General features: G+C 40.6%; 2 protein-coding genes across 3 annotated transcripts in view; one reads left to right on the forward strand and one right to left on the reverse strand.

Annotated features, from left to right (window-relative positions):
* Positions 1-14,134, reverse strand: part of LOC121461355 (MDM2 binding protein) — a 72,117-nt gene extending 57,983 nt beyond the window's left edge. For both annotated transcript variants that reach the window (XM_041672394.1, XM_041672395.1), the window contains exons 1-9: positions 13,899-14,134; positions 13,061-13,141; positions 8,689-8,762; positions 8,326-8,477; positions 6,713-6,771; positions 5,062-5,206; positions 4,032-4,149; positions 2,216-2,350; positions 604-698 (exon numbers count right to left, since the gene is read on the reverse strand). In XM_041672394.1, coding sequence (XP_041528328.1) covers positions 604-698; positions 2,216-2,350; positions 4,032-4,149; positions 5,062-5,206; positions 6,713-6,771; positions 8,326-8,477; positions 8,689-8,762; positions 13,061-13,141; positions 13,899-14,016 — 977 coding nt within the window. In that variant the 5' untranslated portion in view covers positions 14,017-14,134. The remainder of the gene's footprint in view (positions 1-603; positions 699-2,215; positions 2,351-4,031; positions 4,150-5,061; positions 5,207-6,712; positions 6,772-8,325; positions 8,478-8,688; positions 8,763-13,060; positions 13,142-13,898) is intronic.
* A 126-nt stretch (positions 14,135-14,260) lies between these two features.
* The window catches only part of Mrpl13 (mitochondrial ribosomal protein L13), a 29,686-nt gene continuing 28,634 nt past the window's right edge, over positions 14,261-15,312 (forward strand). The window contains exon 1 of the mRNA XM_041672498.1: positions 14,261-14,380. Coding sequence (XP_041528432.1) covers positions 14,354-14,380 — 27 coding nt within the window. The 5' untranslated portion in view covers positions 14,261-14,353. The remainder of the gene's footprint in view (positions 14,381-15,312) is intronic.

Consider the following 15,312-nt stretch of genomic DNA (forward strand, 5'->3'; position numbering starts at 1 on the left):
TGGGAGAACAGTGTGGCTCTCACTGAAGCAGGAGAAGCCGAAAGTCATGGCTACACACCATAATCCTTCTTTAGTTCTTGTTCTCTTCTGCATCAAGAAAATAACACAAGTCATTGAGAGACATCCTGGACTCTAGAAAAAGTAAAGTTATTTATAAAAGAAAAGAACAATAAAGAAAACAAGACAGAAGACCAATAAAATATACATGTGGGTTATCAAGAAAGTGATGGAAAAGACAGATTCAACTAAAGCCACACTGTGCGCGGCCTGTGCTCAAGCACAGTGCAGCATAACCCCACCAAAGAAGCCGGGTCTGTCACCTCTGTGTTACTTCCATAATCCTGCCCACAGCAAGCAATGACAGAAAAGCCAATTGCCTACGGGGAAAGATTTCTGAGAGGAGAATGTGGGGAGAGCAGGAACTCCCTGCCCCAGGAGCCCCATGGGGAGGGGTGGGAATTTCCACTTGGGCATGATCATTAACCCATGAATACAATGAAATTCAAACAAATGCAAAACCTCCCATGTTTACCGGCTGGCACCAAAACATTCTACCCGACCCAGCGAAAGTAAAATAAAATGAACACATCAGCAAAAGGATACAACTCGAATTCGATGTCAGACATGTAACAGGAGGGAAGATCTGATAATTTTATCATCTGCACGAACTCTAAAGCAGGACCATAATAATGGAAAACCTGGAAAAGGAATTCAAAGTGTATAATACGTTAAACCCAGTAAATGAGGTAAAAGCAAACAAATTAGCGATTATTAATTTAAAAGCCTCCCAGGAAGCACAAAGAAAACACATCCAAAGAAAAAACAGTTTTAGTTTTCCCACCCCCTCTCTTTCTCCCCATCCCCTATGCATGCATGTAATGATTTGAATAAATAAATAAAGTCTGGGCATTTGAAGACTTGGTCCCCAGCTGCTGGCACTGTTTGGGGTGGCTTAAGAGGTGTAGCTTGTTGGATGAGGTGTGTCACTAGAGAAGGGTTTTTTTTTTTTTTTTAATTCTCCTTGCTTCCTGCTTGCAGTTCGAGATGAGAGCCCGTGGCTTCCTGCTCCCACTGCCATGTCTTTGTTTCACCATCATGGACCCAGCCCTCTGGAACTGTAAGCCAGAATAAACTGTTTCTTCTATAAGTTGCCTTGGTCATGTTGTTTAATCACAGCAACAGAAAAGTAATTAATACGGGGTATGAATATTTATCCCTCATTAATTTTACTTTAATTCATTGAAAAGGTTGGACCTGAACATTATTCTCAATAGAAGTGAAGAAAAAGAAGGTTTAAAGATAATTATATTTGAACATTATACTGCCAAAGAAGCGACTCTGAAGTCACTAAGTCTTCTAAGTATAAGGTTTAGAAAACAAATGAAAATCCATGAAAGACAGACATGGTAAGTTGCTTACAGTAAGTAACTGTAAACAATATTGGGAAATGACTTCACAGCAGAAATGACATCCTTTTCTCTACTGCCCTTTCATCAAAAATATTAAGCATCATCTGACATCCTATCATTTCAGGACCTAGGTATTTTGCACACTTAAGTTGGGTATTTCAAATGGATTTTATAAGTGCTCATAAAGGATCTCCTCTTATGCTTGTTTTACAATATTAAAAAAGAACTAGCTGCATTCTTCTAATTATTACGTCTTATAACTGCTTGCATTTAAAGCATAAATCTATAAAGATATGAGAAGAGAACTGGCATGTCTAATACCACATGTTAAGCCTATGCCAGGTTGGCATCAGATGCTAATCTCGGTATCACCTCATTTTGTTTCCATAGTAACTTTGCAAGGTGGCATCGCTCTCATTTCACAAATGAGCTGTCAATCTAACCAAGGGCATATCTAATCTCCAGCAGGTGACAGAGTCCAGTTCCAAACCCAGGCCTATCTAACTTCAACCTTCATCTAACTTTCAGCATTTAGCCATCTAGCTTTTTGTTGATCTTAAAGGGGTCAGGGAATAAACTCCAATTCCAGTCCAATTCAAGCTTATACTGACTTAAATTACCCCATTAAAAAAAAGAAGAATGTAGTACTCATCACACAAAGCACTCAATTATAAGAGTTAGATGAGCTATACCAGTGAACATACCATGCATATTATTCAAATAGATCATAAGATTCAAATGTATTTTATAAAACAGAACTGCACAAAAAGATGACAGCAGGTAAAATGATACGTATATACACATACCTTAGGCAGAATATTCTTATCCTTTGATGGCGCTATCTCTTTGGCAAGAAAGCAGGTATTTAAATTATGCATACTAATACTCGTAGGTGTAATTCCCTTTAAACAAAATTCGGGAAAACTAATTTGAAATCCAAACTGAAAAGAAAGCAAGAGAATTCAGTTACAGGTGTTATCTGTAAAGACTAGTATATTGTATTAGAAGAAACTGACCTTACTCTAAATATAAACTATACAAATAGGAACTTTTTTTGATACATAGGCTTCAAGGGTAGTTCTTCCTATTGGTACAAATCATTCTATTAACTTGATATCAACTTTTCATAAAAAAAAAAAAATCTTGCAGTCAGCAACAGTATGCTAACTGTTTCATGCAGCCCACAGGACCAAGCACCCTCCTTGGTACACATTCAATGCCTGGCTGCCTACTGGTCTGTAAATCACAGCCAGACAGAAGTTGCCCGTGGAGTTAGCACAGTGCCTCACAGCGTTTACCTCCACTGTATTTGGGTGATGAGAAATGCTGTTACCACAGAAGTCGTGACAGTAAAGATGGGACAACACGGACTTTCTGTGTCATTGTCTTGCACCCTAAATAATATAACTCACATAAACCCTATGAATTATTACTATCACCCTGTCTTTGAGAAAAACACAACTATGGTACCAAGGTGTCACTCAAAACTGGAACCAAGTCAGGATCTGAATGCAGGTATTATCACTGTGGAGTCCCCGAGAACAACTGCTGGCGGAGAGCTATGGAGGACACCGGGTTTTGTGGATAAATGAGTGCTTAATTTCATACTAAAGGAATAAAAGAGACAGTGAGAACTCTGGCATGGTCTGCCTACATGCAAGCACATGACTTCAGAAAATGAAAACGAAAGCAATGCTCCTGCTCACATGGCCAACTCTTCCACTTTGGCTGAATGCTAGCTTATTTATTTATTTATTTATTTATTCCTAATAACACCATTTGCAGAGATCATTTCCCTAAAAACTGAATCTTCCCAGAACTAGGAGGGCCACTATGTTAACCTAGACAGACTAGGCACATTATTCCTATTGTTTTATTGGATGTTTCTTTAAGTCAATACAAAAGATAAATGGGGGAAAAAAGTACAAAAAAATAAAACAAAAGACCAATCAGAATGCAAGAGCCCATTGGTGATGGCACACTATCTTAAAATTAAGAAACTGTCTTAACTTTCCTATCCAAAAAACTGACATATATTAATATGAACACATTAGTATAAACAAAATAGAAATAACTTAGAAAAACCACCAACACTCACCTCAGAAATTTAGAACTAAAGAAATCTAAGGGACAGTTTTCATCACAGAGTTGAGATACCCAGAGTCTAGTAAAGCTTTTACAATAGCTGGTTTGTGCACGGCAGGGATCGCCTAAGAATACAACTATAGGAGACTGCTCCCAATACTTTTTCTGGTGGATAACATCGGCAGAAAAATTAAAGGACCTGGTTTAACAATATGAACTTAGCTAGTGTCCAATACTGTTTTCAAAATGCCACACTATAGAACAGTAATGCCTAAAACATAATCACAGTGACAGCTGATACTATAATTAATCAAATAAAATTAAAGATTCAGCTAAGGGTAGAACAAGTCACAGATAATATGCAGCTTATGGGCCACCGCCAGGAGCAGATGCGCCGTTTCGATCATTGTAGAAAACTTCACTTGGTGTCAATCTAGAACACCTTCCCGAGGGACACTGGTGTTGATGTCAGTTGTACTGGAAACAAAGTCAAAAGGCCTACTTTGCTGTCGCGGTGAAAGCCAGAAGCCTGTTTACCTTCCTTTCCCGTATCTGAATCTCTCCCCTCCACAGTTCCCTTGAGTCAATGGCATTTCGGAACTCCTCGAAAGGCACAACCTTAGCTGAAAGGTAGTCTGCGATTTTCTGACAATTACTGTAAAAAACAAACAAAACACCAATTTGACGATTAAACCAATTAAACAACGGTAATTCCACTTTTCTTATTTTTAACGGTTACATATTCGCTACAGTCTAAGAGGGGTAAATGCAATTTTATGTTAATATGAATTACCCAATAAGTCAGTCTCTGAGGAAGGGCTGCCATATTCCCACAAATTCAGAGCCATCATCCCTACTATGTAAACAGAAACCTTCCTGCTACTGCCGGCTTAACTGTGTCAGATGTACACACAGACTCGATGCCAGTCCCTGGGATTCAAATGCAGAACTGCAGAATGTTCCTCCGTGGGCTTTATGAACTGCAGGCAGCACTTGATCACCGGCGATGGTGACTGTTAGCATTGTGCTCTGCCTGTTCTTCCACGCACGAAGCTAGTGTGTTCTCACTTTCTTAACTCAGCAGCCATCGACTGCTCTGCCTGGCTTAGTCAGAATTCTACTAAGTGCTTGATTTGTGAAATAACTGGAATCAAAACTGGAATGCATGCATAACTGACCTCTACTAATGTGTCATAAATACAACCGTATCTACTTATTTCTACCTTGGCATAGACCACAGAAGGCAGACAGAACAGGACAAATCCAGCGTACCCGTCACCCTGGTGCTCACTGGTACCGAAATCCTGCTTGAAAGTACACAGTGAATTTGGAGAACCAATGCTCAGTACTGACTTTACATCAGCACTGGTAGGATTTATCAAATATGTAAACATCTAGGAAATACAAAAGGAGGAAAATCTAGGTTCCAGAAAAGGTACAATTCTCCAATCACGGTGTGACAGAAAACATTACCTCATCACATTAAAGTAGTTTTCAAAGACTCAATCTATTGAAAACCTGGCAGCAGATCTGAGCAGAACAATGACATATGACCACAGGCGCTTACGTGTCACGGTGATCTCCTGCTATGGTAATCTTCGCTGCGTGCCATTCCTTCAGATGCTTCAGTGCCCCTACAGCAGGCAAGCACTCTCTTAATTTAGGAGGCTCTTTGTCAGAAGGCAATAGTATTATGTCTAACATTGCTCTGCCTAGAGAAAAGAAAATCAGAATTTTTCAAAGATGTTAGATCTAAAGTGGCTTAGATGGTGCTCTGAGCAACTGAATTTTAAGCTTATTCGGAAGCTACAGGAGTATTTCAAAACAATACACATCTTCAGGAGCTCCAAATTTTTAAGCACTCATCATCTGAGTTCATGTCATATTATCTGGAAATAGCTAGCACATGGTAGAAAACAATGGCCGATATCGTGATTGCTTGCCGGTCCTCCAGCAGTAGTTAATTATATGCATTGCTCTGGAGATCATCAATGCTATTGTACTCAACAGGGGAAAAAAAACCTGTGCAATTTCATTATATTCTCCTACATTTAATTTTGTTATCCAAAATGGGAATGAATGAGTATAAAATTGCAAAGCTTGAATAAATCATTTCTCTTAGAGGACAATAAAACATTGCGTATAACCAATTATACTAGCATCATTAGATTCTAAGGTTTACTTCATACCAGTTTAAATGACACAAAGTTATACATTTATTGAAGGATCAGAAAAATTAAAATGAAAGGGAAACCAAATGAAAATTTGATCATCAAAGGCGCTTGACAAAAACAGCAACTATGTAATATTTCAGTACATATTTTAAATCTGACAAAGAAATATGATGGATTGGGGAGTAGTTTAGCATGTACAAGGCTCTGGGTTCAATCCTTGGGTGAAAAATGTTTATTTGTGAATACGCTCTGTTGTTGTCTTTCTAAAGGATGTGTATGTTTGTCTGCATGAATGTGGATGTCTGGCGCGTGTAGAAGGGGCACTGGATTTCCTGGAACCAGAGTTACAGATGGCTGTGAGTTTCCACGAGGGTGCTGGGAACTGAACCCAGGTCCTCTACAAAGCAGCCTGTGCCCTTAACCATTGAGCCATCTCAACAAACCCTTAGCTGTTTTCCATACAGGACTCTGCAGTAAAAATTGGCTTTCAATACCAGGTCCTTGAATATAAATAAGACTTTTCCTGTGTGTAAGCTCTGAGATCCTTTATAATTGTCTACTTTACACACCACTGTATAGTCAGTCCCTAGGACGATGTATGACATACTTCACAGACATCCAACATGTGGTCAATAAATGATATTCAATAATAAAATCATTCATAAAAAAACTACAAAAGTGTGAATACCAACTGTGCCAAATTTTACCAACGACTATTTGAGTAATACAAAGAAAACTATATTATGACAAAAAAGAGTTTTAAGGATAATTATCATGTAATATTAAATAAAATATGCTTTCCATTTTAGGAACAAAAATTGGCTCCTATAAAAAAATGCTGATCAAGAAGCTTTGTTCTACTGCACAGCACTCCCATTGGTGCTGTGTACGCTAACTGCACCGTAAAGAATGTTATCCAAACTACCCAGGTTAAAGAGCTATTTCCCCAGAATTTACAGGATTAATGTTCTACAGAATACACTGAATACATCACTCATTCATATAAAGTAGAAAACACAAATGATCAAAAAGTTATTGCATTACCAGGAGCTGGAAGCTTGTCTGATAACTGATGTAAACTTTCTGCTGATTCTTCATATAGGCTATAATAAAAGAATAGATTTAGAGAAAAATACCCTACACAGATATACATATATATGTATAAACACACACACACAAACCATATTATCAAAAAGACAATAATAACGACCTGTGTGCCACATGGCCACATACAGCAGCCACATCACCTTCTTTTAGTCTGCTGACAAACCCATGTGCCATTGAGATTAGTATTTCTCCTTTAAACAAGAGTCCTAAAGTCATGTAACTGTGTGTGTGAAAGCTAGAGTCAGCCTGCAAGTACAGTTCTTACTCACACCCAAAAACCAACAGAACCGATGATAACAATAACGGGAACGAAGCCCTAATTTATATTTTAGATACTCAATATAAATAATAGGCCAAGCACTTTTCTAATCTCCAAAGTAAGCCAGCATTAGGCTTTAATAAAGGACACTGCTTTTTTTCTAAGTTACTTCTAAGCCTTCACAAAAAATAGGAAATTTTGGTGACATTCCTAAAAGCATATAAATTTTATGGATATGGTGAAATTTTGTTCTCAGAATAACTTATTATACCAGATCAGAGTATTTAAATCCTTTTTCATGAGGTGATAATTGTCTAAAACAAAAACCTTAAAGCATTCTGTGCTAAACTATAGTTTTCATGCTCCCTCTTGTGGAAATAAGAAAAAACTACCGGATAGTTTTTTCATTGATAAAATATGAATTGATAAGATCTTTTTAAGGCTCAGTGGTGCCATCTTAGAAAGCACCTAAGAGAACTTCCACATTTGATGAATGAGTAAACAAAGAACCAGATGAGCTAAGTCCCCGCCTTTGCCTCATATAACCAGAGCACTTTCCTAACTCCTGCTAATTCCACAGTTCTTCTCTCTTCTGCGCTGCCTTCACTGACAGTGAATGATACAACCGGAAGTCAGGAAGAAGGAAGGAACGAGCCTATGCAAGTTATAGGTGTGTTATGAATACTAAAATAAAGCCAAAGCATTTCCTGTCACACTACGAAGGCTGAACTGAAAGGGCTTCATAACGAGTCAAAAGTGGAAAATCTTAGGAAGTGATTATCATAACTTAGCACCTGGACTGCTTTCACATTCTAACAAGAGTCAAGAAGCTTACAAGTGAAGTCAGTCACACTGACCCTCCTCAGAAATTCTGTGGAGCACAAACAGTACCAGAAATGTGGAAGAGGCATATAAATTGGGGGAGGGGGAATCCTACGCTTCAGCCACAGAGAACAAAAGAACAATGTGCTTCGGTCTGAGTGCTAGCTGTTAGCACTAATTAATTCCTCTAGTCCAGCTATCGCAGGAGCAGGCAGGACTGAGCTTCAAGAAAAGACTGTGCCAGTGCAAACAGCATCCTAATGATTGCACAAATGGAAATGACACTTTGAGATACTGAGTAGATGACAGGGCTAAACTGCCCAGTGTCTTCTAAAAATGAAGTATTAAATATTGCAGCTGATTAAAGTTCCCCTACTAGGATTGCTAAAACATTCCATCTTTTCTCTTTTGTCTGAAAACGACTGGCCAGTGCGAACTATCTGAAAGCAGTGTAAGCACTGAAACGTACTCAGCCAGGGATAGGGATTCCCTGCTGTTGCTGTCATCCTCTTCTAAGCACTCGACGGCACTCTGACATTCCTCTATGTTCGCCTGAAGAACATCTTCTATTTTATCTTTTTCCGCATCGAAATGTATCTCTTGCCAGTCAGAACTACAAAACTAACAGAAGATGGTGGTTAAGTAGAGGAGTCATGGAGTCATTTATAGCACAGGCTATACAAATAACTATTACAATATTATATTATACAATATTGTACAGCACAGGTTATACAATAATGATTACAAAATCAACAAATCAAAAGGTGGCATTCAACAAAGTGGATGCATGGAACTCTTTCTAGAAGGAAAGGCATTCTCTAACAGCCATTACCTGGTAAAACCCGCATATGGCTTGCACTGCAAAGAACCACTTCCTGGGATGAGGTGTGCCGCCCACTGAACAAGCTTGAAAAGAAATCACACTTATTAAAAGAAGGGCAGACATAAAAAAGCAGTCATCGTAATAAATCACTGCTTAGAGAATTATGCAATTCTGAAACATAGTCTATACTTTTCCAAGTTATGTACTTTTTAACATGTGTGTCTTTTTGAAATCGCTGGTAAAATCTTTCACTCTCTTTAAAGAACAAAATTGCAAGTTTGCATTAATTCATCATAATACAAAACCCACATTACTTGATCATCATTTAAAATCTACTACAATATTTAAAAAAAATACAACTACTTGATTATGGCTGGGTCACACAAAACCAGGTAGGCTACTAAGCACAAACAAATCCTTCTTCAAAGAACACGCAGGCTTAAGTTCTATCCGGCCACAGGCAGATGTTCTACTTGGGAAATGCAATAGTATAAAAATAATAATAAAATAAAACAAACAACAACAACAACAAAAACACCTCAGAGGTCACCATGGAGCATATCTCAGAGGAGCCAAAGGGAATCGAGAGCCCTGTAGAGAAAGCGGATTCAAAGCTGGGAGGAGGAAAGTGAAGCATGCGCTTAGCTTGTGGGAGCGAGGAGAAGCATGAATGTCAGATGCGACTTTCCTCCAGACAGCTCGGCAGAATACTATTCCCCTCACTGGAAGCCATCTAGTAATAAGTCCTCACAGGAAATAGACTACTCTGCTCACTCCGCTTTTAGGTCTTCCTTCTCTCCTTCCTGCCAAAATGCAAGGTACAACCTTCCCATACAAGGTTAGCCCTCAAAATAATCCAACCCAGGCACTCCAAACCATCGCCCTCCATCACTGAAAACCACATTGCTATTTCTCAAAGCAATACTTCCCGATGGAGTCCCAGCTGCATCCCTTTCTTCGCTTTCTTCACAAAGTCCCGGAAAGCGCTGCCTGTCCATGACCTCCTCCTCCTCAGCTTTGCCATGCCCGTCAAAGGCAGTGCAGAGGGCTTCTTTGTTTCTAAAATGCCACTGACGCTGTGCTCAGAGTCACCAATAGCTGACTGTATTAAAACCTTAATTCTCAGTTTTGTGGATATTTAATTTCTCAGCATACGAGAGAGAGAGAGAGAGAGAGAGAGAGAGAGAGATTCAAAGGTGACTCCTATCGCTACGTTCCCTAAATCACTTAGATCAGTCGCACTGATTTTTCTGGCTCCTCCTTCACAGCTCTTAAAGTTGCTGTTCTCTGAATCCTGGGAATCTTTTGAGTTTCGTTGTCTTGTCATTATCTACAAACAACCTCATTTATCTCCGGGCTTCCATCTACACATGGATGATCAGATATCTACACCTCCAGCACTACTCTCCTGCAGTTCGAGATACAAACATATCTGTTCAACTTTCTCACAATATCTGACTAGGCAACTACCCACATACTCTAAACAAGTTATCACACTTATGAATATGTTTCCATCTTAGTAAATGCCACCAACACATTTATTCTGTACTCTTCTAATGTCATTTATGACTCCTTTCTCATAACCTAAGCCAACTCAACATTAAGTCAGGTAGTCTCCCTCCAATTCCCTTCAGATCTACCTACCTCCATCAGGCTGTCTGCCTCCCCTCACCCTCCTGCTGGTCTATTGCTCCAATAGCTGTAACTTTCTCTACTGTGTCCGTGACAGCTAGAGCACTTCGGAAGCAGATCTGGAGGTTGGGCTCACAGAGAAAGCACCTGCCCTGCAACTGAGAGGATTGTGCAGCTCAGACATCCCCCCGCCCCAGAACCCACAGAAAAGTCTGCCAGGCAGGTGTGGCACACACCTATAATCCCAACCCTTGAGAGGTAGAGAAGGGAGATCCTTAGGTCACATACACATGAGAACAAGCGCATACACACACACACACACACACACACACACACACACGTATACCCTATACCCACATCTATTTATTTGTTTTGTTTTTGTTTTTTTTTTCGAGACAGGGTTTCTTTGTGGTTTTGGAGCCTGTCTTGGAACTAGCTCTGTAGACCAGGCTGGTCTCAAACTCACAGAGATCCGCCTGCCTCTGCCTTCCGAGTGTTGGGATTAAAGGCGTGCGCCACCATCGCCAGGCCCCACATCTATTTAAAAGAAGGAAGAAGATGATAATGATGATGATCTGCTGACTACAATTAGGAAGAAGTCCAAATACACTGATGTTATTTGCAAAGATGTCTGCATAATTCCACCAACCCAGCTTGTCAGTACACAAACCATTACCAAACAAAGTGTGTACCCTGCCAGTGACTGATGACGTTACCACTTTCACAGTTTGCCAACTGGTCACTGAACATCTACCATTCAATTTATACAGAGACAGCAAGGGAGTCTAAGTTTTGTTTCTTCCTGGTCTCCTGCTGTAAAGTCATGTAGCCATTTTCAATGGCTAATTAGAAAAGTAAGTAATGAGAAAGATGAAGAATGGCAAGAAACCTAAATTGCTAATGCTGAAAGAGCTACTCAAATCTATATAAGTAGAGTTCTAGTTGGGTGGTGGTGGTGCACACCTTTAATCCCAGCACTGGGGGTGGGGGGGGCAGAGACAGGCAGATCTCTGTGAGTTCAAGGCCAGCCTGATCTACAGAGTGAGTTCCAGGACAGCCAGAGCTACACAGAGAAACCCTGTCTCAAGAAACAAAACAAAACAAAAGTAGAGCTCTAGATCAGTTACTGTGACAGTGTGATAAAAAGGATAAGGATGTCTGTCCCAAGGAGATGGTGCCAGCAAAATCTTTCACATTAATGGGATGGGAGGATATCTCACAACCCTGGGAACTGATGCTAGGGTGTGAGTCACCAAAGCCCTGAAAAGATGCTAAATCCATGTAAGTTATACAATGACAAAGTGGGAAGTGCTGACCGGCTGTCTTCAACAAAGTTTTTACAAAGAAATAAAATGCTTTAACTGCAGTGTGTCTCGTGTTTTAGCTTACACCGCACAGTTAAAGACTACCTTTACTACTTCACTTCCCTAAATATTTAAAAGCCATCAGTGTTTTAACTTTTTTTTTAAATTATATTGTGCATGTGTAGACACGTGTGTCATTGATCTGTGTGGAGATAAGAAAACAATTTTCAGTGGTTCTCTCCTCCATGGTTCCTGGGGAGCAAACTCAAGTCATCAAGCATACCAGCAAGCAACTCTACCCACCGAGCCATCTCAAAGGCCCCTAACAGAGTTTTTATTAGCTTTGATAGAGAGGATTACAAGTCATGGAACAACTGTAACATCTAATTGGGTACTGTATTAATATGGTCATGTATGACTTCAGCTTGAGTCACTTGCAGAGTTCTACATTACTTTGCAAAAGGAGTCTTATAAGAAACTCTGCCTGTACAAACAGAGGGAATACTTTTATGAGACCGTCTAGAATGCTCCCAAAATCTCTTTTACATATACCCTTGAAGCATGAATAGGGAAAACCTTTCCTGCTATAATAGTAGCACTATCTACACTCTACCAGCTGAAGAAATTAGGACCATTAGAACTTGGACAACAGGCTAGTGCCACACATACTAGAAAGCACTCTCCGGTGATGACAGCTGTCCCCAGAGACTGGAGGTTCTCTAATTAGGAAAGGAAAAGCGCAGATTATCACAGATACCAATGAGGACATTCTTCCTGGCATCTACAGACATTTACTTCAGCTTTTAGGATTTGGTCTGTTCTCATATTTCCATTTGCTGAGCCTTTGAGGGCCATTATCAGCGAGAGAAGAAGCAAAAGAAAAGAAAAATCATCAAAGCAAATAAATGTGTTTGCAAAATGCCAGTAGAGTTAAAGAAAGGAAAGATTCTCTCAAAAAAGAATTCTTTCAAAAAACTGAAATAACTTCAAAAAGACAAAGCAATGAGAACTGAGAAGAGCACTATCTTCAGCAAATACACAGTTGTTTTGTCTTTTAGAGAATCAGTAAAAATAGACAGGAAAAAAAACCCACAAATAAGTGGTCAAGGCAGAGTGGGAGCTTTAATAATGGGTCTTTACTCAAGGCAAGAACCTCTCCACAAGGCCACAACCCTATGCTATATATACCTAAAGATGGGGGGAGGATCATGAAGGAAACAAAACTCAAGTTGGGAGTCCACAATAACATTGTAACAACTTACAACATTCAAATATCAGGAAGAAATGGTAAAGTAGTTGAGCATTTCCTTAAGATTGCTCCATATCCCTGTGCCTTATTCAAAGTTAACAAGTATTTCTTACACTCCTAAATTATCAGACTGATTTCCAATCAAATGCTGTGCCGGACTGGGGGAGGGAGGCATTTGTAATTCTGTTATACTTACCAGGAAATGTACTATCTTCTGGATGGATGGAATCACTGATGCTTCTCTTCAAGAGGTGATAAATACTGGATGTTGTCAAGTCTGTAAAAGCAAGGGCCTAATTCAGTCACCTAACTCAAGAGTTAGCATAACCTAGGCCTGTTTCAAGTTCAGTATCAGAGAATTCTGAAGGCTAGTGTGTTGGATACAAAATACATGTGGATCAAGACGCTACTCAAGTGCAGATAAAATAAATTTGAGCAAGCTGAGAAAATAGTCAAAGCTCCTGATTCGTACAAGGCTAGTCGTTAACAAGAAATCAAAACTTTCTTCCAAAAGAACCAGACACATTTCTTCTTCAAAATGTCTGCTTGATCAAAACAAGGAAAGTGCAACAGAGACTAAACAAGATATCAAAAAACAAATGCAATAGAAAGCAGCTAATATCGTTTAATTTGTCATTTAAAAAAAGTGTGACGTGTCTTCTCCGTAAAATGTAACCGACATCTGCAGAAGTCTATCGTTTTTTTTGTTTTTTCTGTATTCTCTTCAAGATAGAACACTGAAGCTTACATACTTTCTAAATGCATACCTATCCAGAAAGCAGAAATTGGATTACAATACCATCAGGTATTGTAAACATTCAACTTGCCAAGCCCTGGGGGCACTGGGATCCAATACCCACAATTTTATATATTTTCTATTTAGATAATACTGTTTTGTTTTTACTAAAACTTCAGAGAGTTGTATCTTCCTGGGACCTCTTGACCTATGCTCCTCCCCGCGAGACCTCACCATAAACTCAAGTCCCTTCGCCTGCCCGCGGGTCTTTCCCGCCTCTTCTCAGCCCAGAGCTTACGAGGCTGTTTCTCGCTGCTCTCCAGGGACGCCGCCTCAGTCCCGGGTTCGCTCTCCCCACCGGCCACCGATCGAAACTTTCCTTCCCTCCAGGTGACGAGCAGCAAGTACCGATCCATTTTCTTCGCGCTCAGACTCAAGTTTTAGCTCTCAAAAGAGCCGCGCGAAACGCGCACTTCCGGTTTCCTGCCGCATAGCTTGTCCGGGAATAATGTCCTAGATCGGTTTTTCCGCAAATCATTTTCGGAAATGATTCTCTTAGTAGCCACACTCTTTGCTTCTTTCGTAAGGACACGGCTACGGGAGGTCCGGAACCGGAGCGTTGCGGAGGAGCAGACGAGTACTCGCCGGCGTTAGGAACCATTGTGCTCTGTTTTGTATGTTTCCGGCCGGACTGTTGGTTCTGGAGTCCCTTTTGGGGGAGTGGAAACTAAAGGACGCCGGAAGTCGCGAAGCATGTCCAGCTTCTCTAGGGCGCCTCAGGTGAGCTCGTGCGCTTTTGGAGTGACTGTGGTGTCATTACGCTGGCGAAAATGAAGAGCGGTGGTTCGCGGGGGTTTAGTGCAGAAGCTGAGCCGTCAGGGAAGCTGGCACTCGTGGCCAAGAAATGCCTTAGGGAGTCACATTCCAGGGATTGTGACTCAGGCCGCTCTTTGATATCTTTGGGCACTTCTTTCTCTCTTCAGCCTGCCCGTTTCGTGTCTTCTGTTCTCCGCCGAGAGTCCGCGGAGAGAATTTCAGTGAGATAATGCGTTGAATGACATGAAGGGTGTTTATTTTGTTTAGTGCAGTGGAGTCTGGCGGGGAAGGGGAAAGGCTGGAGCTGTAGCCGATTTAGTACAGTGCGTATTTGGCGTGCAGAAAGCCCTGGGTTCCATCCCCAGCACCGCGTAAACCTGGCGTTATGGTGCACGCTTGTTTTTCCAGAAGAAAGATTGAAAGTTCGGGGCCAGCCTCCTCCGGTTCATAGCGCTCTTGAAGTCAGCCTTCTCTTCTTGAAACTGTTTCAAAAGAAGAAAAGAATGAGGACCTCTTGGAGGGATTTGACCTAGAAGTCTTAGGTATTAAAAGGACCAGGCGCCCAGGCTGCCAGGAGGAAGATAGAATGTTCACAGACGGGGCTCTGTGAAGGACAAAAGGAGAAAATCCATTCGGATTGCTGTTGTTCTAGTATACCACGCAAGATACTCATGCACAAGTCAGGCTAAAACGCAGGAGTGCTGAGAAGCCCGCAGTATGCATTAAAGGATTGAATGTGGGTGAACGAAGAAACAAGAATTACGTTTGCGGATTCTGGTTTGGGCAACTGGAAGGCTGTGGTATAGGGAATACTGAAACTGAAGCAGGTTTTAGGTAGAAGAGAAAGAATTAGTGTTCGGTGTGTTAATCCAAAATGATGTCTAGCCTAATGCCAC

Source organism: Microtus oregoni, unplaced genomic scaffold (genome assembly GCF_018167655.1).
Source record: "Microtus oregoni isolate MIOR12 unplaced genomic scaffold, Mior012 000022F_ref0000154, whole genome shotgun sequence".
Taxonomy (NCBI): Eukaryota; Metazoa; Chordata; class Mammalia; order Rodentia; family Cricetidae; genus Microtus; species Microtus oregoni.